Source organism: Mugil cephalus, chromosome 2, assembly GCF_022458985.1.
Source record: "Mugil cephalus isolate CIBA_MC_2020 chromosome 2, CIBA_Mcephalus_1.1, whole genome shotgun sequence".
NCBI lineage: Eukaryota > Metazoa > Chordata > Actinopteri > Mugiliformes > Mugilidae > Mugil > Mugil cephalus.
Window position 1 is genome coordinate 12,842,361 of NC_061771.1, and position 26,105 is coordinate 12,868,465.

General features: G+C 44.4%; 1 protein-coding gene across 7 annotated transcripts; it reads left to right on the top strand.

Moving 5' to 3' along the window:
* The first annotated feature begins 1,054 nt into the window (after positions 1-1,054).
* On the top strand, positions 1,055-24,798 carry fam184b (family with sequence similarity 184 member B). 7 transcript variants are annotated; one of them, XM_047579558.1, is made up of 19 exons: positions 1,055-1,773; positions 7,245-7,445; positions 8,440-9,102; positions 9,765-9,900; positions 10,258-10,409; positions 10,577-11,122; positions 12,606-12,713; positions 12,811-13,109; positions 13,864-14,014; positions 15,396-15,515; positions 15,674-15,806; positions 16,034-16,164; positions 16,352-16,467; positions 16,943-17,032; positions 17,822-18,178; positions 18,268-18,394; positions 21,410-21,517; positions 21,904-22,301; positions 24,148-24,798. In XM_047579558.1, exons 1-19 carry the CDS (start codon positions 1,624-1,626, stop codon positions 24,218-24,220), a joined length of 4,059 nt encoding a protein of 1,352 aa, XP_047435514.1. In that variant the 5' UTR covers positions 1,055-1,623; the 3' UTR covers positions 24,221-24,798. The 7 variants fall into 7 exon arrangements, with proteins under 7 accessions (XP_047435514.1, XP_047435517.1, XP_047435515.1 ...); XM_047579561.1 differs by having other exon boundaries at positions 7,245-7,433; positions 8,446-9,102; XM_047579559.1 differs by having other exon boundaries at positions 1,056-1,773; positions 7,245-7,433.
* The last annotated feature ends 1,307 nt before the right edge of the window (positions 24,799-26,105 follow it).

Below are 26,105 nucleotides of genomic sequence, written 5' to 3' on the forward strand. Positions count from 1 at the left end.
ATTAGCAGACGAAGGGACACAGAAACACTGGGTAGATGTTATTATTGTCTTATGTGTCTCATTGTGCTTGAACATTGCATGTATTTAGGAACAAAGTATCTGAAAAGTTTGATGTGACATAGCATCTAATGCCTTGGTCCAAACAGATTTAAAACTGAATTTGGAGGCGAGTGAGTACACTGAAATAGCCCAAACAACTAGTGAGTGAACAGGACCATTATGCAGGAATGAGGCTATAAGGTCTAATCAGTTTTATCCAAGCTGCGTTGGACACCCTCTCCACTCCAGATATTTCCAGTGTCAGATTAAATGTGATTAAGCCAGATTTGCTAACCCTGTGGAAATATAAGCAACCAAGGATTATACTTTTCTCTTCAAAAGTCTTTTGTTACACACCTGTGTATCAGACATCAACACATTTCCAAAGCTTGACAGCATAGCTTTCTGGCAGAGTGTAAACCAGCCTTCATCGTTTTCTCAGGTTATCTCGGCACGTAGACATTTCAGTGTCCTACATCACTAATGGTAGACTTGAGCTTACAATACATTAGCATTTATGAGGAGGCAATGGTTCAACGTCAATGAGATGCAATATAGAGATGTAGCTGACATGGCTAAGAGAATTCTGTATGATGCGCTGCTTCTGTTGTTCAGGTTATGTTTTCTTTTACACATGACTTTTGATGTATGTGATAATTTGGTTTGATGATAATTCTAATTTAAAATTTCCCCTTAATAAAAGTAGATGTCATGTTATGTTATATTTGTCTCATTAAATCTGTGCCTTCCATTGCAGATTTTGGACCAACACATAAAAATTGTGCTGCACTTTTAATAAAGTTGGGGTAATACATTGGGACAAGATGATTTGGCTGTGGAAAACGCACTCCATGTATTTTATTTTATTTTATTTTGTTTTATTTTATTTTATTTTATTTTTTCCAGTAAAGTTGCATTTAAAATAAAACGTCTAAAGCTGCGCCGCTGTTAAGCCTTGAGCCCAGTTACACGGCAGCTCCCCTCGGTGCTGTGTTTATCTGACTGATGGAGTAAAATCACACGACCAGACCCCAGAGACCCCCCCTCCCTCCTCCCCTGCACGGTGATCGGCATTGATACAGCAGCGCCGGTAGGGGCGGGGCAGCACTGCAGCAGTGCGCCTCTCCGGAGCTGTCTCCTCTCCGGTAATGATCCATAGGATACGCACGCCCCTCTCCTCTCCGCCCCTGCCGCGAGACAGGTGGTTGGACTATATGCCTCCATCCTCGAGCGCTCCCTGTTAGAATAAGAAAAAAAAAAAAAAAGAAAAAAAATCTGTTGACAGCAGGACGTGGTCGGTTGGCGCGAGCGCGTCCCCGATGGACTTCCAGCGTGTGACCTCCGCGAGCACCGGGCGGCCAGCCGGAGAGGGGGGCAGAGAGCCCCGCCGATCCACCACCACCAAATGTTTTGCAGCGAATTCCTCGAGATGCTGTTCACGGGAGAGGGTGTACCGAGAGAGGAATGAGATGCACGAATAGAAAAGTTGACACGGTTTTGGTGGGATTTTTCATCTGAGAGGCGGCGGGATCATTTCGGACTATCCTCCGGTCTGGGAAGTTCCCTTGGGGAGGGGGGTTCATTATGGCTTCAGGCGCCGGTAAGGCTGCACAGCCCTCCGGGCCGGGCTCCGCCGTTAACGGGACTGCGGCAGAGTTCCCCAACATCGAGCAGGAGCTGTACGACTACCAGATGCACAACAAGATGTGCAAGAAGATCGCTCAGCTCACCAAGGTAAGACCTGCCGGTGTCACCGAGGCAGGAGGCGCGCCGCCGGATGCCACTCTGATGCCAGGCGGACGGGAGGAGCGGATGGCTGCCTCTGTCTGTGCCATGGCTCTGAAACGTCCGATGACAAACGGGCTTTATCGGGACGTGGTGTTCATGTCAGCAAAAATGCAAATCTTTTGAAATTAAATTGTGAAATTAATCTGCTGGGATTTAAAATAGAAGCACAGCAAGAGCAGTAGCAAAAAAAAAAAAAAAAAAAAAAAAAGACCTGACAAGGTGTTTAAAGGGGGGTATAGCTCATTATCTCTGGGGATAATGATTGGAAAACTTGGATCAGGTTCATTCGCCTTCGTGACTGACAGTGATCTGACATGAGACCATTGGGAGCTTTAGGTGTAGGCTGCAGACTTCTAGCAATCTGAGAGACAAACAACAACGCAGCGATTAAGACTGAGGATGGTTTAATTTGGGGATTACCTGCACCATGCACCAGTTTGTAAACGTAGAAAATAGAAATAACTGCACATCTCCTTGGACCAGAGCCCAGAATGGTGCTTCCTTCTTTGTCTGACCAGGAGAGAGAAAAAAAATCTATCCCAAGATATCAGTGATTTGAAGCTGTCCAAAGGAGCCAGCTAATTGTTCATGTTTGTCAATATAATAGATGCAGTAATTGAGACGTAACAGTTTTCACCATGATTATGGATTTTTCCGGATTAGTAGGATCATATGATGCTATTAATTTCCATCCATGCCGTGTACTCTCACTAATCAGTGTGCAGGCAGGGATGCTTGACAGATGCAGCAGCTGCATCTGTATCTGCTTGGCTTTTCATACAGTAAGCTTTGCTATGTGGGGATTCTCCCTCTCTGTGCTTCACAATAATGCTTACAGAAGCAGGGCATGACCCATCGCTTGTTGAGCCATGACAATTACTGATGACCGTGCACTTCCCTTCTCCCCTTAAAGGTACACCTCTGCGTAGCCTGTAGGTGTGCGTGTCCAGGGCTACATACTATGCTGTGCACTACATGCTGCATTCGTATTTGCGTGTGGTTTCCAAAGGGCTTCCTCTCAGGTACACAAATAAAGACGGACACAGATGAGGGGTCAGCACTTGTGTCTGTGCCTGTTAGGGGAATTTGCCAGCCTTGTCCCTCTACCTCCGATGCTCTCTCCAGCTCCTTCCATTCTAATAATCTTCCTCGGGAGCCCGGGCTCGAAACTTTACGCATGCCACTCCAGCCCACTTTAGCTCTTTGACGACCACGGCAGAAATATCTGAAACCCAGAGTGCTGTTGAAATATACGAATCATCAAATCTGATATTTGGTGCAAGCATTACCCGTGAGCTCTGGGATGCTGGGCATGTGACACATGGTTTATTTGAGTGTTTTTCGGACGGGGTGTGGATTGGGAGGAAGTGGGTCATCTGTGCCAATCTCATATATTTAATAGCCCCTACTCTGCGTGCATGAACACGGAGGCGGCACACATGCAGCTGTGCTGAACACACCTCCTCACGTCCCTTCCACTTCCTTGCTTACTGTATGCTTGACTAGCACACCTCCCTTCCCCCTCCCTCTCCGTCAGGGGAGAGTGGTCAGGCCCGGCTGAATGGGTGCTGCTAAAGATAAACCAGTAGCACGTCGGAGTGTGTTTACATGGCGGAGCAAGCCAATGGGAAGAAAGTGAGAGCTGACCATGTCGGGCCAGCTGTTGTGAATGTTCATGTAAGCTTGTGGGTGAATAGACATGCACACACCCACATGAATACGGAGAGACGAGCGGACTCTTAACATGACTCATAGAGATCAGCTCCAGCATATGAAAGTGTGGACAGAAAGTGCGCCGCACATATACACCTACTCTTTTGACTTTAGTTCTAATTCTGGTTTCGGATTTCTTTATGGTGTTTGTAATCCAGCACACCGGTTCCCTGTTTGATATGTGTAGCAGTATGTGTATGTGGTGTTGTTTTTCCAATCACAATCACCAATTTTTCATGCAATAGTAGAGTTAGAACCTTTCAAGCTAGGCACTCGGTGGTGATCATTAGGGTTAGAGCAGCGGTCATCAACGTTTTACAGGATGCAGTATTAAGCTATTCACAATACACAGGTTCAAATATTCCTTTCTTATTTCACTTATTTCACACTATATATATAGATAGATCCACTTGGGAGTGGCTGCACTGTTAGCTTCTCTTCTGCCAATATTGCAGCGTGCTTCTGGATTTCACCTGGGGACTGAACAGGCTCTCGGCCAATTGTGGGGAACCTGACAGAGCCAGTGTGTAATATGCGGCCTTGTGATTGGCTCAGCAGCGATAGGGGCGGGGCCTACGGTGTACAGGAGGCTCAGATTGACAGGTCTCTGTGTGAAACAGTGGCTGTTGAGACAGCTCCTGTATCGCTGAAAGAGTGTAGTGCTGACCGAAAGATAACGTCTTATGCCTCCATTTATCCGTTTACTAAAATATGTTGGATTCATGTTAACGTGTATTTAAAGAAACCTAAATTTTAAATACACGATGAAATTAAAAAAATACATATAAAAAATGTCTTATCAACCAAAATTTTGTGACCCCCCCCTGCAGTACCTCTGCCGACCCCCTAGGGTAGACCGGTGGGTTAGAGTAAGAGGGCTGCTGAATGAATGATAGCAGTGGAAAGTCCTCACAAAGAGAAACATGAGTTTGTGCGTGAGGGCACAGATCAGATCTGGCTTGTCTCTTTGCTGAATTTCTCCTCCGTGCACCCTCGGGTCAGTCTATGTCTCACTCCCCTCTCAGGTGCCTCTTTTGCACCGAAGACAGAATATTAATTTCATGCTTTGCTGACTATGAAGTTACTGTCATTAAGCACGGGCACATGCTCGTGAGGCTACATGGATAACACTATCGACTGGTGGGATCAATATGGGGATCTTGAGTCTGGATTTATGGCAGCAAGAGGCTCTCGCTGCTCTCTGATCAAGCTGCCATGCCAAGGGCCTTCAGATTTACACCCAAAATGATGAATCAAAGCTTGAACCTCGCTGAAATTTCCAAATGAAAGTGTCACCAGCCCAATAAACAATGTTGAGGTGTTTAAAAAAAACATCTGGTTCCTTTTCTCAAAAGTATGTGGTGTAGAATTAGAGAATGGGCTGTTTAAACACAGTATAATTTCCCATTCAAATTTTTCTTAAGTAACGCTCTAGTCAATTCCACTTATGTTCCTAAAGGTACAGCAGTCTACTAACAACGTCTATAATGGACTGAAAGAGTCTGTTGAATTACTAATTAATGCTTTGAAATTGTATATTTTCCTGTAAGATTAGCTCAAGATGTGACACTTAAGCCTAAAGATTTAGATCAGCGGTTCCTTCCATTTTGGCTTCTGGCTCCTGACGATAAAGTAATAATAGCTGGGACGACTCGTCTCAAGTTTTATTCGGAACAGTTTAAAACCTTGGATGGATGTCTGTGAAGATTCTCAGTCATCCAGGTCATGGTGTTGTATCTAACAGAATTAAAAACAAAATAACGGACTTGTATAAATCATTTTCTGTACTTGAAATGAGTCATTTGAGCAGCTTTCAAAAGGCCAAAAACCATCCAACATTACAAAAGAATTTTTTTGTCAAAGACTTCTTTGATCTCCATCTTGTAAGCTGTGAAGTGATCATTCAGCTTTAAATGGCCCAGACTACCTCAGTTCAAATTAAGGGAAATCTTAAAGCTATGGTCATATTTGAAACAAAAAAGTTTTTCCAACTTTAAGACGACAATCTTGTTAAGCATGTTTCATAATGACAATACCCTTGGGCAAGAAAGGATCTTCCGAGTTTGGTTGTAAAAGGACCTTATTGGCCAACACAGATCCCTAAACACTTTGCAATTAATTGCACTGCAAGCTTTAGGTTTGATCGTGGAGCATTAATGGATTAACGCTTTTGTAGCTGACTGAGAGCAAATTCCTTCCGGCGGTTATCAAAACCTTGCGACGGACCTTCGCAAAAGAGTGTTTCTTCAGGTGTCTGCATAGTTTTGGCCCCATAGCCTACGTCGCAACGTCTAAAAGCGCCCCAGCTCTTGTGGAGGAGCCTCTGGCTTACATCATTAACAGGTTTTTAGATGAAACCGTTAAATCGTCCTCATTTTGTCTCTCCTGCTTTATTCCCCTCCTCGCTCTCGCTTTCAAACCAACCAAAGAGGACAGCCAAGAACAGCTCACGCACACACTCCCCTCAGAGCCTGCCCTCGTTTCAGAGTCCCCTTCATTCCTCTGAGTCATGAGTCACAGTTTGTGAGCCAAAGTTCGTGCACCATGACATGACTGACTAGTCGACGTGATGTGTTGTACCTGTGTTTGACTAATTTTGAGGGATGTCAGTCTCTCCTGGATATCAGGATTGGGATTATAAGAAATATATATTATATTACTAGTGACTGACCATGTTAAAGCCAGGGAAGTGCAGCAGAAGAGTGGTGACACACACACGCACACACACAGAGGGAATGTCCGGCAGTGCTGTACCAGCTGCAGACAGAGAGGCGTCTGGATAAAATATGACCCCATGTGTCTCCCACATACACCCATGCATGCACACACACACACACACACAAATACACACACCTCTGCGGCTAGGTAAGTGAGACGTCAGGGTCACGAGGAGCAGATGATGACACTGTTGACATGGGGTAGAGGGTAAAGTGAACAGTGGGGTGAAATAGGCCATACTTCATGTTAGTCATACTCTATATAGGGAGACGGGGAGATGCCACACGCACCTCCACGTAATGCCGGACACACAGTTTGTCAGTGCTGCTGCGTGACTACTACTATAGTGTTTCCACATCAGAGTCAGTTTAATATTTGCTGCTGTCAAGCGGCCAGCTAAAAATATTGGCTCGGTTGTTTGTGGAGTGGTATTATTATTGGCTGCTGTTGTGATGTGCCTCCGTTGAAGGGATAAAGAGAGGAAACATGAAGAGAACCGTCTGAACCAGACTTTAATAAGGTCGGAAATAAAACAGAATGAGAACAATATAGCCCACGAGAAATAAACAGTTCTAGCCTTGGCATGTTCTTACAGTTAAAATACAGACACTGTTTTTAGTCTTTCTAAGGAAAAAAGGGGAAAACCTGCTCATCAGTCTGCAGTCACATCTTTAATACTGTCTTGAACTCGACAAAGATGAGTTTCTGCTTTGTGTTGTTGTGCAGTTAGTTCCAAACGGGCTGGAAATGTAAAAGTACTTTTCCTGAATCACTTGACCTTTGGGATGCAAAGCCCCGAAACCCTCAACTTTTCAGCTAAAACACAAAATAGTCTCAAAAACCATGGCAGGGCAAACCAAGACAAGACCAAAGTAATCAATAAACATCAAAACACCAGTCAGCGCTGATTTGTTCTGGTTCAGCCCCTCGACGAGAGGACACAGTTATTAAATGTCTCCCTGTCTGTCGCTCTCGACGCTCCCCAGGTGATTTATTCTCTGAACATGAGGAATGAGGAGCAGGAGGCGGCCCTGCAGGCCTTGAGCCACGCGCACCACGATGAGCTGCATCGCATCCTGATGGAGACGTGCCATGAGGGGGAGGGGTCAGCGCTGAGGACACGCCTCCTCGAGCTGCAGGAGTCTCTGGACGAGCAGCAGAGGGTTGGAGCTCAGGTGTGTGCACGTGTGAGTCCCTGCTCGCGCCTCTCCGAGTGTGCACTCCGATCCCGATCACGAGACGAGCCGACCCCGGTCAAGGGCACGTTGTGTGGCTGTAATTTAATGTGTAAATTTCCAACGAGGCAGCAAATCAAACCCGCCCCTAGTACGACCTACAACAGTCTCTTTCAGATAGGCTGTTATGTTACCCAGTGTAAGACTCAATAATTGATATGCTCTACACCATGATAAAACATCAACATGAATCATAAATACCTACATGACTTTCTCATGAGATCTTTGGAGGGAAATGCAGTTCAACGACTTAAGACATGAAAGATGCACACTGATCTTAAACTTTTATGTTGAGAAGATTGGCCCTCTTGAACTGCCTGTCATCTGCAATTAAGTTTGTATCTGCAGATTACATGACACTAGCCTCCTCCAAGCCTGTTGGTATTAATAGTAGCACTGATACAGTAAGTAGAGGCTAAACATGAAGAGAAGCATGTTGGTGGGAAGTTTAAAATAATCATTTAAAATCTGTCATCTTAGAGGAATTCATCAACAGATTCTGTGCATTAACGAGCATTTAAATATGCGAATGAATTGTATTGACAATAGTTGCATTTATTTAAGATAAATAAAAGGGGAAATTAACCACGGTGGTGAATAGTTTTTATAGGCATGAATTCAACCGGTCTGATCTCAGCTGTGCTAAATAAAATTTGAATGTCACAACACAGAGAGGCAGCTAATTGGCCTTTAAGTTCGGTATTATTATGGTTATTATTATTAATGTTAGACATTGTTCACACCATTCAACTCTGTGGTCTGCACAGTTACCACATTTAACATGTTTCTGAAAGGTTAGCACATTGATGTGCAATTATTACCTTGAGTATGTGCCTAGAAGAAGCTGATCACTTCTTAAGAAAACACACGTGCTATTTAACACTAAGGATGTATAGTCGGCATAGTTTATAAAGCGCAGTGTATGTAACTCATCCTGTGTCTCCAGGTGCAGGCGGACTTTGAGATCTTCCGCATCCAGTTAGAAGAAAGGGAGCGTGAAACTGAAGCGGAGCTGCGCAAAGAGTTCGAGGTGAAGCTCAAGGCGGCAGAGGGAGAGCTCCAGGAAGCCAAGGCCCAGATCAGCGCCGCCCAGGAGGAGAGCCAGAGACTGAGCGAAGAGCTGGAGAAGGCTGGGGTGCAGCTCCAGGAGCTGGATGCCAAATGTGAGGAGCTGCAGAAGGCGGCGAAGGAGAAGGAGGAGGAGCGACAGAGGGACGGCGAGGAGAAAAAGAAAGAGGAGGAGGAGAGGCGAACAGAGCAGCGCGAGGACCTGGAAAGAGTGAAAGACCTCTTGGAGGAGGTGAGGGCGCTGAAGGAGGAGAGGGGTCGAGCGGAGGAGGAGAAGAGGCAGGCCGTGAAAGACGAGCGGGAGCAGTGGGAGCGGAAGGTGAACGACCTGAATGAGGAGAAAGAGGAGATGAGGAAGAAGATAGAGGCGGAGTGGAGGGAGGAGCGGCAGAGGTGGGAAGAGAGGGAAGAGGAGGAGAAGAAAGGAATGCACAGCGCCCTGCGGGAACGGGTGAAGAGGGCCGAGGCGGAGGTGGAAAGTCACCTGGAGAGGCTGGCTGAGAGCAAGAGAAGCACGGTCAAGCTGCAAGAGCGAATACAGGTACACGCACACACACACGCACGCCACCATTTAATTGTCTCACTCACCCTGAAACTAGAATCCATGCTTGTGGAAAAGGAGGTGAAAGGAAATTGAAATGTTGCAGCTTCCTGTCTCCGATGCACCCAGCTAATGATTGTATTGATGGGAAAGGAGGGAGGTAGAAGCAGAGAGACAGAGGAGGGGGGATCTTGCTTGTCTAACCACAGGCTGTCCTCGGTGAGTGCTATCCCCGCTGCCAACTCTCTGCTAATGAGTAGTTTGAGCAGGATAGATTCGCTGCACCACCACCATTACCACCTCACGCATGAGCATTAAGAAGAACTACGAGAGCTGGCACAGAGCTGACATAAGCGCTCACAGCAGACCATTAAAGGCTCACAGCTGGGCAAGATAGCTCCCTGACTCACCACATTTCATCCCTCACCTTTTTTTTTTTCTTTTTCAACCTCACTCCCTGTTAGTCTGACTCTCCTTCCTCCTTATCCGTGTCGGGCTGGCTGTCGGCTTTTCCCTCTTTCTCATCTGTCTTTGATCCTTTTCTGTGTCCTTGCGCTCGTTGCCACCCAACGACACACTCTGCATCGCCGTCCTCACCTGCTCACATGCCAAACACTCCTTCCCCCCCCTCTCCCTGGGGGGGGGTCTATGCCTCCCTGTAGGACCTGGAGGAGGAGCTGGAGCTGGATCGGAGGCGCGTGTCGGAGGCCGAGGGCGTGGCCAAACGGGCGGAGGAGGAGCTCGCCGTCGCCAAGGAGAGGTTGCTGCTGCAGGAAGACGAGCTGCAGAGCAGAGCAGGTGATCGCCGCCTGTCCTCTCACCTGTCTGATGGAGTGGGCTTCCAAAAAAAAAAAAAAAAAAAAAAGTGCACCCATTGCTGATTCATCTTGCCCTCTGTCATACAGAGAACGCTACAAACGCGCATTATTCATCCTCCGCAAAGGCAAAACACTTCCATCAAAGTGTCATCACACACACAGTCAGCAAATAAGCTCTGAATTTACTCGCTGCATAGGAATGCCTTTTGTTTTCAGCCCATCCTCTTTCAGCATCAGCATCGACTCTTGTTATACATAATCAGCCAGTGAGTGTATTCATGTTTGAACGTGTGTGCCTTGGTTCGTGCCTTGTTTGTTTTCTGTGTGTGTGTGTTAGCGGAGCTGCTGAATCGGGGAGGCTGTGAGGTGTGCGTGTGCGCCGAAGTCGAGGAGCTGAGGAGCCAGGTGAGCCGTCTGCAGAGCAGGAACAGGGAGCTGGAGCTGCAGAGCAGCGGCCGAAACAATGACCACGCCCGGCAGATACGTCAGGTAACACACACACACACACACACACACAAGATGAATGGACGCATTGCCCAGGAAAACGCAAGGGAAGCACACATGCAGATATACAGTGTTGCCAGCTGAATTAATGTGTGTGTGTGTGTGTGTGTGTGTGTGTGTGTGTGTGTGTGTGTGTGTGTGTGTGTTTACAGCATGCTGAGGCCCTGTCTAGCTTGCGTTCAGAGATGGTGAGAGCTCAGACAGAGGAGCTGCGTCGCATCCAGAAGCATGCAGACGACGAAAGGGACAAACTGCAGAAGGAGATAGAGAAAGAAAGAGAAAGTCTGCAGAGGGAGAGGGAGCAGGAAAAGGATAAGCTTGAGAAGGACAGGAGCAGGATGCGCAGGGAGCGAGACGAGGAGAAGGAGGTGCTGCACAAAGAAGCCGAAGAGGTCAAGGAGCGTCTGAGGAGAGAGAAGGAGGAAGAGGTGGACAGGCTACGCAAAGAACTGGAAGTCGAGAGGGTTCGCGTTCGGTCCCAGCTGGACAAGAACATTGAGCAGGTCGAGGCGGAGAGAGCTAATGTGCAGCTGAAGCTGGAGGAGGAGAAAAAGAGGTTGGGGGAGAAGGCCGAGGAGGACAGGAAGCGGCTGAAGGAGCAGGTGCGGAAGGCGATAGAGGAGGTGATGAGGAGACACGCGGCCGAGCTGAACAGCGTCCAAGAAGCTCTGAGCTCAGAGAAGAAGACCAACCAAGAGGTAACTGCTGACCATAACCAGGCGTCCCATCCGCAGACTTTCTGTTGTGGAAAGTTGGTCTCTGTTGAGACCAGTCAAATAGTTTGGGAGGGTTTTATAAGCTGCTGGACAGAAGACTAATAGTCGTACATGTCTTCTGAGCACCATCGAGCACTAAATTGTAGGATTATCCAGTTGTAGCCGATGCTTTTTTTCTATATCAGTAAAAACTTGTCCCATAATGAAATCAAAATAGTGTTTCTGAGAAGAACTCACTCTAGTTGCACCAGGCTAGAAACACACAGCATTAATTAACCTGTCTATCGTAATATCTTTTTATATGATAGTCCAGACTCCACACAGGTATTAGCACTGGTTACATTGAAACCCAAAGAGGTCTGAAGAAAGTGACATAACACGTGCTTGTGTCAGAACTTTAAAAACAACCTTCTCTTCAGCTGTACATGCACAATGCTGCAGGTTTAATAATAATGTTTGACTCAGTTTCAGTCAGACTTGGGATGTAATTATTCATGATCCAGGGAAAAAATGTAACAAATCGTCCTCTCACACAGCTGCGACAGTCACACTCTTCCTTCGTTTCTGAGTCTGTGTGATGCACGCGATGTAAAAACCGTCAGATATCAGTTAATTATTCACAGATGTCAGAACTTTTCAAGACAATATCAGGTTTGCGTACAGTCTACAAACCTAAGTGAAGAAGCCATTTGTAGTACTGCAGAGAAAACTGTCCTTAATCTAAGATCATCGCTGTGACTCGAAACATTTTGAGCTTATCATTGCTTCAAACAAAGCAATATTAATCACTTGCTAGCAGCTACAAATGTTTAAAGGACAGTTGTGTAGGAATTAGCTTGACTAGAACTTGACTATAATGTTCAGCTACCACATTGCGTGCCTGTGATTGAATTATTGTTTGCTTAGAATGAGACACTCGTTTCCTCGTGAGTGGGCCCCCTCATGAGGAGGCTTTCTGCAGTGGCCCAGAATGGACTCTGATTGCAGCTTGACTGCTTCATGACACTAAGTCCTTCACACTGGCCGTTTAAGAGTTACGACAAGGATTTCCATTCATTTCATTTTGAATGTTTTCGGAGCCATTTTCAAGAAAATAAAGCAAATATTAAATCATCGGTGGAAAAAAACTCACATCTTGCATTCACTCTGATCTACTTAATACTCTGGTGACCCCTCGGGGTGGGGGTGGGGGTGGGGGGGTTCTTGTGCTTCAGATTGGGTTAAAAGAGATCAAAAGTAATGATTAATTTGTTTTTTTTTTTGCTCTCGGTGCAAGTGTAGACATGTAAAGGGATTTTATCACATAATTGCCTGCCCTTTGAGCCTTCGTATGATGTGCACTTCATTGTGACTAATTGTTAATTAGGCTCAGAGTAAGAAGATGACAGTATGGTAGTATAGAGCGCTGTGAAGATAAACTGCTGATGTAATAATGGTTTTGATTAAGGGTACATTTCTTTTGAAGGTGTGTGCACGTTTGGAAGAGGAGAGGAGGATTAGCGAGGAGCTACGCGGCATGCTGGAGACAGAAAGAGAAGAGCTGAAGGCAAAAGTGAAGGATGCCACCGATGAGGTCGGGGGTCAGATTACACTACCTGGAACGTCTGTTTTAACCAGGTGAAAAGAGGACTTACAATATCAGCTGTGACGCTTCTTATCTGTGCCCTCAGATCTGCAGGCTGGAGTCAGTGATCCAGCAGAAAGACAAGAAAGAGAAGGTGGGCCCCGACGCTGCACCCTCGTGTGGACCACAGTGCTCTCGCCTGGAGGAAGAGCTCCATCAGGCCCGGCGTCGACTGGCCCGGGTTCAGGAGGAGGCAGACAGGCAGCGCGACAGACAGCAGAGGGAGATAAGTTCCCTCAGAGCCGACAAGCATCGACTGGAGGAGAAAGTCCTGGAACAGAGCCGGCTGAACACGGAGAGGAGTCTTCTAGAGCAGGGCCAGCGGCACACCGAGGACCGGATCAGGTAGCGGCATAATGCACAAACCTGCCAGGTCCGCTTAGGCTTACGTTACCAGATCTTGATTCTGCTTGTAATCACTCGCTGCCCTTAAACGATCACTGGGGAAGAAGCTGAGGAGTAAACAGTTCAAATCTCAGTGTGTGTTTTACCAGTGCGAACAAGTTAGTGCAATGATTTTTGAGAAAATACATGGTGTCACAACATTTATGAAAATGAAATCAGTATCACTGTTCAAAGAGACACTGGAGACTACAGAAGAGCAGTTTCTCGTCTCACAGAGTGATACTATCATTCACACGTCTAGTAACTTATGTATACAGAGAAACAGAGGATTTCTTTAAAACAAAATAGAAAAATATACATATGTTTCATTTAGCACAAGATTGTGTTTTTCTGCCAAGCAGCATAGAATGCTATTTGAAATGGGTTCAAGGTTATTTATCCAGCAATAGTATTTTCCATTCATAAGCACACATATAAAACATTTTATCTAACTATATGCAGGTTTCTGATCCACAAAGACAACCAGGGAATTCTTAATGGAAAAAAAACAAAAGTGAGAAACAATCTGATTCGCCTCAGATTCAACTTAAAAATACTCCTCGTCAATGTGGCAAAGGCACAAAAAAAACAAAAAAACTCCATAACACAATTCAGCGATTAGACAACAGAGTGCAGCAAGAAGAAATGAGAAGGATTTTAAATGTAGGTTAACGCCCGCTCTCTCTCACGGCTTGTTTGGGATGCGTGCCTCCAGGGCAGAGTGTGAGGATCGTCTCAGAGCCGAGTTCAGGATAGAGATGAACGCTGCTGTCGCTGAGAGCGAACAGAGGTGGCAGAGTCGAGAGCAGGAGCTGCAGACGGAGATATCCGAGCTGCAGGGTCAACTGACCGAGCTGCAGTCTCAGGTGAGTTCAGTTCAGTTCAGTTCAGTCATAAAAAGAAAAACCCACGTGAGATGCTTGGTCTGTAATGAGACTAGTTTTGATTTCTCTTCACATTATTGCACAATTATGGTAACGTTATGCTATTACTACAATGAAGTTGCTGCGGTGGTTGTTGTTTTATTATGGAGACAAGTCTTTACAGTGAGGTAGCTGGAAGTTCGCCCAACATCCCCCGCCCACATATGTTTTGTTGGAGTTGCTCCATTGAGAACCGATTACGCCCCTGTAACGATATGCTGGTCCAATCAAATCTTCTGGGCGAGCTGAAGGACGTATGATTAACAAAGCAGTATTTGTAGTGTAGTCATACACGTCATCTGAGCCTCACTGAGTTGATTTTCTCCCCAACAAAATGTCGTTGATTGGTTAAAGTACTGTCCAATTGCATACAGAGGTATTTTTTGGTCTCTGTATCACTTGAAACATGCCCATAATAAAATCCAAACAGCATGTTTCCAGACTTATATTCTGATAAGAATTTAACCTGGCCACAGCAGACTAATGGCCTGTTCAGACCTCGCGGTGACAAGAATCCTGGGGAATCCCATCACAAGTGGCCAGCGTAAAGTGCAGGTGTGAACACACCCAGGACAGATTGAGGACACATCTGGACGTGGTCTGGGTTGTAATTAGCGGACGCGATGCATCCTGAGTCACAGTAAAGGCCGCCTGCTCAACGGTCAGCCTCGTTCATTCAGGAAAAAACGACGATCACTGTTATAAAAGTTGGCCAGAAATGAAAAAATGGCCGAAGTAACAACTCGTTTAAATCGTTGATTGTAATCCGTCCTCTCAGAGAGGAGTCAAGTCAAGTCATATTTCATGTGGGACATGAGGTTACACATCAAGATGTTAAGTAGCTTTGTTATGTCTAATCCCTGGAGGAGTTTTGTGAAGTCTAACAAAAATGACCCTGCAAAAGTCTCAGCTTTGACTTTGAGTTTATTGTATGATGGAGGTCCCGCACTGGGCTGGGGAGTTTAAAAGATGCAAGAAGGCAAGAAGCGTCTAGTCTGTGTCTAACTGTAGCAGCCAGCATTTCTATATCCATATAAGAAACTAAAAGTCAGGATACTTTTTGAAATAAAAGGAAAGCCACGTCATGGCAGTGCAATTCTAAATCACTGGAGAAAATTTTTAATTAGTTCCATAAGCCTGTGCTGAAAGCACAGTGAAGTCTGCGTTTTATTTATTTATTTTAAGGAAAGCCATCTGAGTCTGCAGATTCTAAAACAAAGGAAACATCTCTATTTAGTTCTTGCCGCAAATTCATCATCCGAGAATTACGCTGACAGCACACGAGTCTTAAAACCCCTTCGCTCACGATTTCTCCCCGATGCAGGCGGACAAAAAGAAGGTGGGCCAGGGAGACGATTGCCACGGCAACCCCGAAATCGAGAGGTTAAGAAAGGAGGTTCAAGACACCAAGGAGATAAACAAGAAACTGAGGGAACTGCTGCAGGTATGCACACACTTTTAAACTCACATTTTATGTATTTTTTCTGTGATGAATAATTTAGTAGCCTTGATGAAAGCGCCGCAGTGAAGAGGCACCACGATGTTATTCTATGAGTGTGTGCATTTACACATTTAAGCACTATGTGTGTTGATGTCTTGGAGGAGCCCCAGTCCCAGTCCTTAGCTGAGGAGAGGCAGAGTCACACCATCGCGCTGCAGACGTTAGAAAGACAGGCTAAGGAAGATCTGCTATCTGAGAGAAACAGACTTCAGACGATGCACCACCTGGAGCTAGGTAACACACACACATATAAACACACATGAGTGTTTGCAGGCAGTAACGGTGCGCGCAACACAGCTGCGTGAACAAAACGAGCGCACACAGCGATATACACATTGAGATTATAAATTCAAGTTGCTATTGCCATGGATACGGTTCACCATGGCAACAGCAGAAGGGTACCTGTAACAGGGGGCCAAATTGATTTTTGTTTTCTGTATGTGGTTTTTGTGTGATATCAGATAAGCAGCGTGCAGAGTTGACCCAGCAGCACACGGAGTGGAGCAGACAGATGACCCAGAGACACATGCAGCAGATAGAAGACCTACAGGCCCAACTGCAGGCGCACACACAGATGATGGCGCTGCAGCAGGTGACCACCAAGCGCCGTGAATCCCACTTTGTGTACAAACAGATATGTGTCCACGCACACAGTCTCAGTCTCTTTAACTATTAAGCTACCACAGAGTACTTTACTGCAGCAGTCACCATTTACGAGACTGAACTCTGACCTTGACTCGGATATTGTGTGCTCCTGTTATGCATTTGTGCGCGTGAAGGACCTGAAGCAGCAGAACCAGAATCAGGTGTTTGAGCGACAGCTGGACGAGAGTCGCTGTGCCATGCTGGAGCTCCAGAGAGAAAATGCTACACTGAAGAAGCAATTAAAGGATCGGTAAGGATAGTTAGCGTGACATTTCATCGTTAATGACATCGTTCAGGTCTGCAGCTATCAGTCATTACCGTTAATGATTCATCTCCTCTCATTTTTCTCATTAGACAGAAAATAGTGGAAAATGCCTATTTCAGTTTCTCAAGGGAACATTTTCCGAATAGATATGTATCGTACCATCCTGTCTTATAAGGATCTGTACATCCTCATAAGAGAAGATGTTCTTCAAAAGAAAAAGTTAGAACCATATACCAAAATATAGTAATTTGATAAACTGGAAGCAGTAACTTAAAGCTCCAGTGTATAGAATTCAGTGACATCTAGTGGTGAGGTTGAAGATTGCAACCAGCCAAATACCCCTCCTTCATTCTCCCATCCATGCACTGAGGAGAGCCTACGGGGCCAAATGGATTAAAAAAATAAATGAATGAACAAATATGCTAGAATACTATGCTTTGTCCATTCTGGGCTTCTGTAGAAATGTGACAACACGGCGGGCTCCATGGAAGACCCACCCCCTCTGTAGATATGAAGCTCTCGCAACACAACACAAAAACTCTTATTTCAGGTGATTACACACAAATGAACACGTGATTATGCAAATGATATTCCATTTCAGTCTTACACACTGAACATTTAAAAGATCAGATTACCAGTTATCACAGAACAAAGAAATAGCCTCGTACTGTGCAACCAACCACCCAAACCAGATCTACTTAAGAAAAATACAGCTGCTAAAGTTCATAGGAATGTTACATATGAACTTTGAAGTGCACACGCTGTCATGTCGACATGGACCAAACTCTCAAAGGAATGTTTCCAGCATCTGGTTGAATCGATGCCTCAGATCATTAATGCAGTTATGAAGAATAAGTGTAGGCAGACTACTGGCTGAGGTAGTATAATCATTTAAAAGGCAAAATGTAAATTATAACAATGTGACCAATTTGTTTGAAAGTTAGTTTTACTTTAACATATCATTAATATGTTAATATAATTTTTGGTGCATATAATGGCACATACATTTATTTTAGATTAGGTCCGCTGAGAGGTTGTAGATATTTAATATTTAAGCTAAAATTTTACCACAGAATGTGACTCAATATGTGACAGCAGGTATATTCTCACTTCTTTTGTTGATATTTTTAATGTTTTTAGCATTATTATTTACTGGTTTATATAGAAGCTAGGGCCTCTACAATAGATTCAACACAGAAAATATATCTAGTTCACTGATGTAAATCTGCAATGTTTAGATGGATCCCAAACGTTCCCTGCAGCTTATCACGTCTTTTAATATACTGTATGCCATGAGTGTTATTTCCATTTTTCTCTCATACATGTTGCTCCTTCCCAGGTCGATGCAGAAGAATTCTGAAGTCCAAGTAAAAGAAGAGGAAAGCACAGACACGACGAAGAAGAGAGACGCCCAGCTGGAAGAAGAAGCACAACGTCTGAAGGAGGAGGTGGAGAAACTGAGGGTGGAAATGGAGAAGCTGGAGGAGTCCCAGAAACACTGGGAGGAGAAGAAAGAGGAGGACGTGAAAGAAGAGGAGGTGGACGAGGAGAAGAAGAAGGAGCGAGAGGAGGAGAAGAGGAGGGAGGAGGTGGAGGAGATCAGGAGGGAGCACAAGAGGGAGATGCAGAGTTTGGTGTCTGAGTACAGCAGCGCTCAGAATCACCTGCAGGCTCGAATAGTGGCCTTGGAGAACGAGTGAGTAGAGGACACACACGGAAATGCAGGGAGAGTTGGTGGGGAAATTGGAGCAGGTATGTGAGAAAGGTTGTGCGTTTCTGTATATGATTTAACTGCAGGCTGCGTGAGCGGGAGGAGCGGTGCCGGAGGAGGGAGCCTCGATGTGATGACCTGCAGCTGGGGAGACTCCAGGAGAGGCTGACGGAGAGAGACCAGCTCATTAAACGATTAGTGGTGAGAGGACACACACGCACTCGCCACATAAACCTGTCGAACTGCTGCTGTGATAACTCTGTCTACACAAGAGGGTGCTCATTTAAAGACCATTATTCTTAATGTCTAGAAACACTGAAGTCAGTCGTGACCAGAAGAGGTTTGTTTGCCCTCTAATATGGTTTATTGACTGTTATCTGTGGCGTGGAGCTCTACTGTTGCTTCCTTACGATAAATTAGGCCAATGAAGTTTACACCGATTAGCCACAGCATTTAAAACACCTGCCTAATACTGCATAGGTCTCCTTTGTGCTGCTAATAACAAATAATATAGTTCAGCTTAATGAGACTCACAGTGGAACAAAAAGCACTACATCAATGGGAAGAACACAGACAAAGTGACAACTGGAGAGACAGGACTATAAATACACTCAGCGCGTTTATATGCACAGCTTAAGAGCAAGCTTAAATTAAACTTTCTGAATGTGGTCCTCGTTCCAGTTTACATGCAGCGGAGAAATAACTGACGGGAACATATCCTCCTCCTCAACACTAGGTGGCAATATGTGTCTTGTCAGCATGTTAATACCATGTTTATACAGCCCACTTTTTGGTTGACCTATTACATCATATAATAAACTAGAGTCATTCATGTGGCAGATAGATAATAGTTCAGCTTTTTTAATCTCGTACGTAATTCGCGCACTACTTATGGTGCAGATAAGATGCACGCTATCCCTTCTTCTGCCGGCTTCTGGGTGCCTTAATCAGATAAGGAGAACTTTGATTTTAGTCAGAGTAAAGTGTTAACATGCACTTAATTTGTCCAGTTAAAGTCAGATTAAGGCGATAATTAATTTTTTTTCCCTGTGCATGTAAATGTACTGATTGAGAACTAAAGGGGGGCCTCTTCGGACCTTTTATTAATATCCGATCTGGGCTCTCCAGTAATAAATGTAAATAAAGACACTGGTAAATGAGGAAATATGTAACTTAACCACAAGGCTCTGTATCATTTATAATAGCGGTCAAGTGTTTTTGTTTTCTGAATGAATGAGATAAAACACATGCGACACAGACCACCTCCAAATGTGGTCAGAGAATGAATCTCTCAGATGCGATATCAATGCATCCTGGGGGTTGTTCACACCTGTCTTTTACGTGATTGGATTGCCCAGATTGGATGTTAATGCAAAGTCTGAACAGGGCCTAAGAGGGAACAAGACACAGATGAGACCAATTAGGGAGGAACAATTAACCACAGAGGAGGAGAAACAGACAAAGACAGGAAGTACAGCTAACCAAAGGAAAATGGGTGAAGGATCATTTTAATATAAAAGAAGAAAAACTAAACCTGATAAGGGAGGAAGTGCAACACTCAATACCCCGAAGGAGCAGAAAAAAAGCCTCAAAAATCAATATCAAGACATTAACCTGTCAGTTGTCAGTGGTTTGAATGTCTTGGCTGATGGGTGTAAACCGAGTCAATCTCCCACACTGCATTGCTACTAGACATATATATAAATACGAGACAGAAAATAGTCCCAGTAACTTACAGTGTTTGCTCCAGTTTAAATAATATTAAGCTAAAATCTCCCAGTAGTTTTCATGAATATTCTAAGCAGTTATGAAAAGAAATATTTTTGGCTTGAGGATTGAAATCAAAAGTAATTGGGAGATGAACTATTTTTGGTGCCAAAACCAAAAAAAAAATCAAAAACACTAACTTGAAGTGTCATCACACACCAGCCACTGCCAGTCGAAGACAACTTTGGTTTGACCCTGGCGATTAAAAGAAAGGACTGGAGTGAAACAATCAACAACAGTACTTTTTATCAGATAAGATTAATGTGTAATGCATCATCAGTTTTACGTTAATACTTAGGGGATTCTTGTTACATGTTAATGCTAATGCTAACAGCAGGCTAATGCAACGTCACTTGCGTGTTTCAGGTGTGTCCAAGTAGAAGTTACATTTACTACATTACCCTCCACAGTGGTTCCACTTACTTCTTGTAATATCTTTGTTAGAGAGGCTTCACTTGATAAAGACAAATCAGACTTTGTCTCCTCTGTGTCCTCCTTTGGTAAAATGGTCCATCCAGTGAGTGAGAATGTAGGGGTTGATGAATATAGTCCCATCAGTCAGAGTCAACTTTTTAAAATGACACTCACGGTCTCATGGAGTGAGTGTATTTTAAAACATAAAATAAAATATGTGTTTTCCTTGATCATTCGTACCAAAACAATCCATTGAAATATGCTAACCACCGTTTACAAGCTATAGTGTTGATGAGATGTTTGGCATCCAGTTAAGCCCCGCCCCTAAAAAATGTCACATTGTTTACAAACTGTGAAGGGGTCTATAGGCTGCATAAGATTCAAGTGCGTTCAATACACCATGTTTCTTACTAGTGATGATTTGAATTTGCAGTCAGCTGTGCCTCTGGCAACACTTTAAGAAATATAGATCTAGTTCAATGGGTTCTTTCAGTCCTATTTGAGTTTGACAGTTCATTGATGACTCACAAGGTCAACTCACTCACAGTGCTGCTCTTAACCATGTGACACAGTTCTCCTCAATGCATTTAGTTTGCTCTGCATCCATGGAACGAGAGAAATTTAAACTTCTTTATTGTCCTGCGGTATCTGTCTAAATGCAGCATTTATGCTTCAACGTCTCATTATCCAGTAAAGACAAACTACCTTTTTTTTCTTTTTAATTGTATACCGTTTATTACAGTTTAACAGATCAGAAAAAAATGGCTGTATAAAGGGCTTTTTTCCGAAATGTTATTGCTTTAACCATGCAAACGGAACGGTGTCCTCATTAATCATCAGTGGTCGTATGCGTAGGAGTAAATTCATTTTTTAAATTTTTTTAAGCGCTGTGTCTACCATCTGCTCGGCATGACACAGACTTTGCACGTACACCCTCCAGACACAACGCAAACACAACAACCAGAGCACCAATTGTGAATAAGGCCAATGAAAGTCCTTCCCTGTCCTCCTCTCTCCTCCTCCCCCCCATCCCAGGAAGAGAGGCATCAGCTGCAGCTCCACCCTCCTGTTGCCGGGGACAACAGTACCCTCAGGCTCCGTGACGGCAAGTCCCGCCCCGGGAGCGTCACGCCAACCATGAGGGTGAGTTCGCCCGTTCGACTCGCGCTCGTCACGTATTCATCAAAATGAGCCTCCTTCCAGGCAGAAGGGCTCGCTGGGCCGGAGCCAGCTTCTGTTACTGTGACACGAGGTAGTAAAATGCACGAGCTCACCCACTCCGCAGCTCCGTGGTCTGTCATAGCGACAGGCCCTCTCTGTGTAATGACTCCATCACACTGCTTCTATTTACATTACATTTGCACTTCAAGTCTGAAGTGTGCAGACAATAAAAACTGGTGGTTGCTGCAAAAAATATATGTATTTTACTTGCATAAGATAGAAACTTAATGTGAAACCTGCTTTCTTGAATTGCTTTAAGTGCACTTGAACAATTGTAATCTGTGGATGTGACTTATTTCTTGTGACAGAGGAAACGCGTGGAGTCGCCTCCTCGTGTCACCAGCACCCCCAGCGCCAGTACCTACGACAGGAGCATCTTCTTACCCCACTCCTCCTCCTCGTCTTCCTCCTCCTCCTCCGTCCATCAGCACTCCTCCTCAACCCTCCCGCACCAGTCCACCTCCCACCCTCAGACCTCCCCGCACTACTCCACCTCCTCTCTCCCTCACAAGCACACCTCCCTCTCCCTCGGCCAACATTCCTCCCCCTCGCTCCCTCGCTCCACCAGAGCCCGGACCTCCTGCATCCCTCCCACCCCCGCGCCAACTGCTCCTCTCCCCGTCTGCCCGTCGCCTCAGACGGGCATCCGATACGTGTCCCCCTCCTGCCAGGAGCCACATGCACACCTGCAGGCCCACTCAATCAGGTACGTTTAAACGTCTTGGTTGGGATGCCACAGCCTTGCAAGGACGCGAATGTGAAAGCTGCACACTCGTGACTTTGATGCATTTGTTTTTCAGCTAATAAAGGCAAATGGGATAACACTGACTTCACCTGAAGCCATAATCAGTAAATTGACAAGCACAAACCAGAAAAATGACATAAATCAAATATCACTAACCAACATTTGACCAACATTTATGTCTAAATGTGCTAAACACACTTTTCGGCTGCTGCAGGAAACAGCAGTGACTGTTACTTCAGCAGACAAGAACATTTAATGCTTCCTTTTGAATACTGTGCAGTGTAGGAATCTTCATTACCTGACTTTAGATCTGTATTCTCTAGTTGGTTACACCAGTCTTAGCATAACTACTACCAATCAGGTGACTGAAGTTTAAAATATTGGCAGTATTTGCGTCTGAGTCAATAGTCTTCAGCTTTCCCGTTTTTATTCCGTCTGCTTGTAATTGACGTGCTTGACGTCCTCAGTTTTGCACTACCGTTAACGTTAGTTGTCTCTGCACATTTACTGCAGGATAAAACAGAGCTAGAGAAGGGGCGGATTTTTTCTGATTTGTCAGCACTCTCCATTAGGGATGTCCCAATCCAATTTTAATTCTCCTAGATCACTTGTGCACTGTGTGTCTGCATAAAGTCCAACAATTACTGTAGGACAGTAGGGCAATTTCTGCTCATAGTTTTCTCCCTGACACTGGTTCCAGGAAACTTTTCTCTTCTTTTTGACACAGTGTTCAGTGCAGCCTTTACTTGAGTGGACTCGGCGTATAGTTGTAGTTTTTCATGTTGAATCAAGTTGGCTGTATTGAATAATGATCTCCTTCAAATATCTACACAGCATTATTTAAAAATTTCCGTCAGATTTATTTCATTTTCTTGTTTAAAGTAGTTCCACACAGCAGACACATTTAGTCACATGATTTTGGCTCCTTCTTCTGGACAGCTAGTCGACCAACACTAAAACAGATGAAGAAGTAGGCACATAGTTTTGGTTTATTGCAGACCTAAAACAACAAGTGGGTTTGGCTGACGCCCGATAACAATCTGATCATTTTCAAAAAGGTCTGGATCTGCCCCGACACGGATTATGGGCATTGCAGCTTATTCTGCTTCATTTAAAGCCCTTGTCCACGTTAGTGGACGCTTTAGTCTGCCATCTAGTGGTAGCAAAAGGTCAATACACTAGTCGTTAAAAATATGATAGTGGGCATTTCATTGGATTCATTCTACCGATGATCACAGGACAAAAGTGGACGAGGAACAAACTCCCATCAAATTCTACAGTTAAAACTGTTTCTAGTTTGATATGATCCACAAATTTAACAAACTTTGTCAATAGCAACGAGCTACAAACTCGCTAATTAGCAAGTACTCGTTTGAGGACATTGGGACTTCATTGTTTGCGATTATGGTTTTGCTCAGCCATGTACAGGTATTAAAATAAACAGTTTTAGATTTTGTCACACATTGGTGCCTTTATTATAACATATATATGATGAATATATATGATGAATCCCAGTGTCCACATATGAGGAAATCTTTTTTTTTTTCCAAAAACTATTACTTTCTGTTGAAAGATGACGCTTTAATTAAGCTTTTATACTTCTTAGGTCCTACTGATCCTAAATACCTTGGAGAAATTAAAAATGCATGGTAAACAAAAGGTCGGGTCTCAGGAGGTTAATACTATGCATTTCTCATTGGTGGGGCGGATTCTGATACAGAGGTGGCGTATATGTCATATAAAAACATTTAAAAATGAAAGTCAAGGAAGTCACAAGTCATTGTGTGTTTTTTGTTGTGTCTGGTAGGGGCCCGTACCTGGAGCAGAGGGGGACTGAAGGGCTGAAGCAGGAGTGGTTCACCAAATACTTCTCCTTCTGAGCACAAATATACATTAACACACACACACACACACACACACAGCAACTGCAAGTACATCTCATATACAGTTCATCGCTTCTTATACACATACTCAGTTACCTTCTCACACACTCACACTCACACACACACACAAACATAATGACAACGACAGACATACGGGCTCATCACCAGCAAGGCCATCTCAGACATTGCCTCAAAGCTCAACCAAAAAGTGCTTCTCAAACACATGCCTGACCTCTTCTCAGAACATAGGCCTGCCGGATCTTGTTTGCATAGTTTGGAATGTCTCCATATCTGTTTTGTTTTGTTTTTTTTTAAAAAAAGGCAGTCTTCCTTTTTTTAACATGAACGTACCGCTCCGATTTCATCACGCAACAATTCCAGGCAAGTGTATATTTCGTAAAAATATCAACAACCAAGTGTCTCTTCGACTATGGAAGCATTCAACATATCCAATCAAGATCCACATCAAAACGGACACACACTACGACTCACCATACCAAAATGAAGCTTGTCTCAATGCAAAAATGTATGATAATCTTAATGAACAAATTGAATAAAATATTTTGATTTTGTAAGCAGTTTCTTGTCGTCGTATACTTGCACAACTAAAGCACAAAAAAAGCACATTTTTCTGGTTAAATGCATCCAGGAAAATCCAGAGAGCGGCAGCTGCTTTAAATGTAGTGGAACCTATTAGCGGGCAACGGACACAACAAATCACAAAACTACAGAGACGCAAGCACACAAGAAGATGAAGGAGAAGATCTACTGAGTCCAGTAAAGCCGGGAGTCTGGCTGTGTCGCTTCTCTCTCAGCTGCTTGGCAGAAAAACACACCAACGCTGGCGACTTTGATGCGGTTTCTAAGGCTCATTAGTTGGTGTTAGTGTGTAGTCGGTGTACTACCTCCATTCGTCAGCCTTAACTTTATGGCAGGCGAAGTGAAGAACAGTGATCATAATTCCTTTTTATCTCATGAGTGGGTGGCACTTATTAGTCAGCAAGTTAATGCATTGTCCTCAAAGACAAAATGAGCAAGTGGAAGCACTGTAGCATCTTTGACAAGGGACAAATATTGAGTCGGAGCAATATCCAAATCTGCTGCTCTTACGGGTCGTTATTTTTTCAAATTTTTCAATTCCTATTAAAAGCGGTTGAAGGAAGAAATGGCTAAGAATTTGAGACTGGTTATGGGCAGCAAAATATCACTGATGCTGGTTCTGAGTGCATCATAGTTTGTGTTTCATGGGGCTGTCGTGGTGGTACCAGTCTGTACCGATGCTGCAGCCAGAGGAGCCTACGATGGTCACGTGGGAATTAGACAGATTTTCTTTTAAATCACACAGATGGCTGTGTGCATCGCTTAGGAAAACATATGGCATCAGGATGCATTGTGGGAAGAAGGCAAGCAGGCAGAGGCAGTGAGATGCTTTGGGCCCTACCATCCGTGTGGATGTTACTTTGACACGTACCATTTACAGAAGCATTGTTGCAGACCGTGCGCACCCTTCCAAGGATGCGGTATTCACTGATGGCTGAGGGGAGTATTCAAAGGGAACGGTTTCATTTTGGCAGACTCCTCACCAGAACATGTTAACTGTTTGTATATTTGACTGGTTAATGTACTTTTACAGTAAGTTTTAACTAAGTAATATCTTTACATGTGTGGATCAGGATTAGCTGATGACGGAGTTAGTCCGGTAGCCTGAGATCCATTTCTGACAACCAGCTAGTAGACCAAGTCACAGGGGCCCACGGATGTACTGCAGGGGCGGCACAAATTCTTTGGTTGATGGGCCTTTATATATATATCTATACACACACACACACTTTTTTTTTTTTTTTAATTTTCCCCCACAATTTTTTTTTTTTTTTTTTTTTAA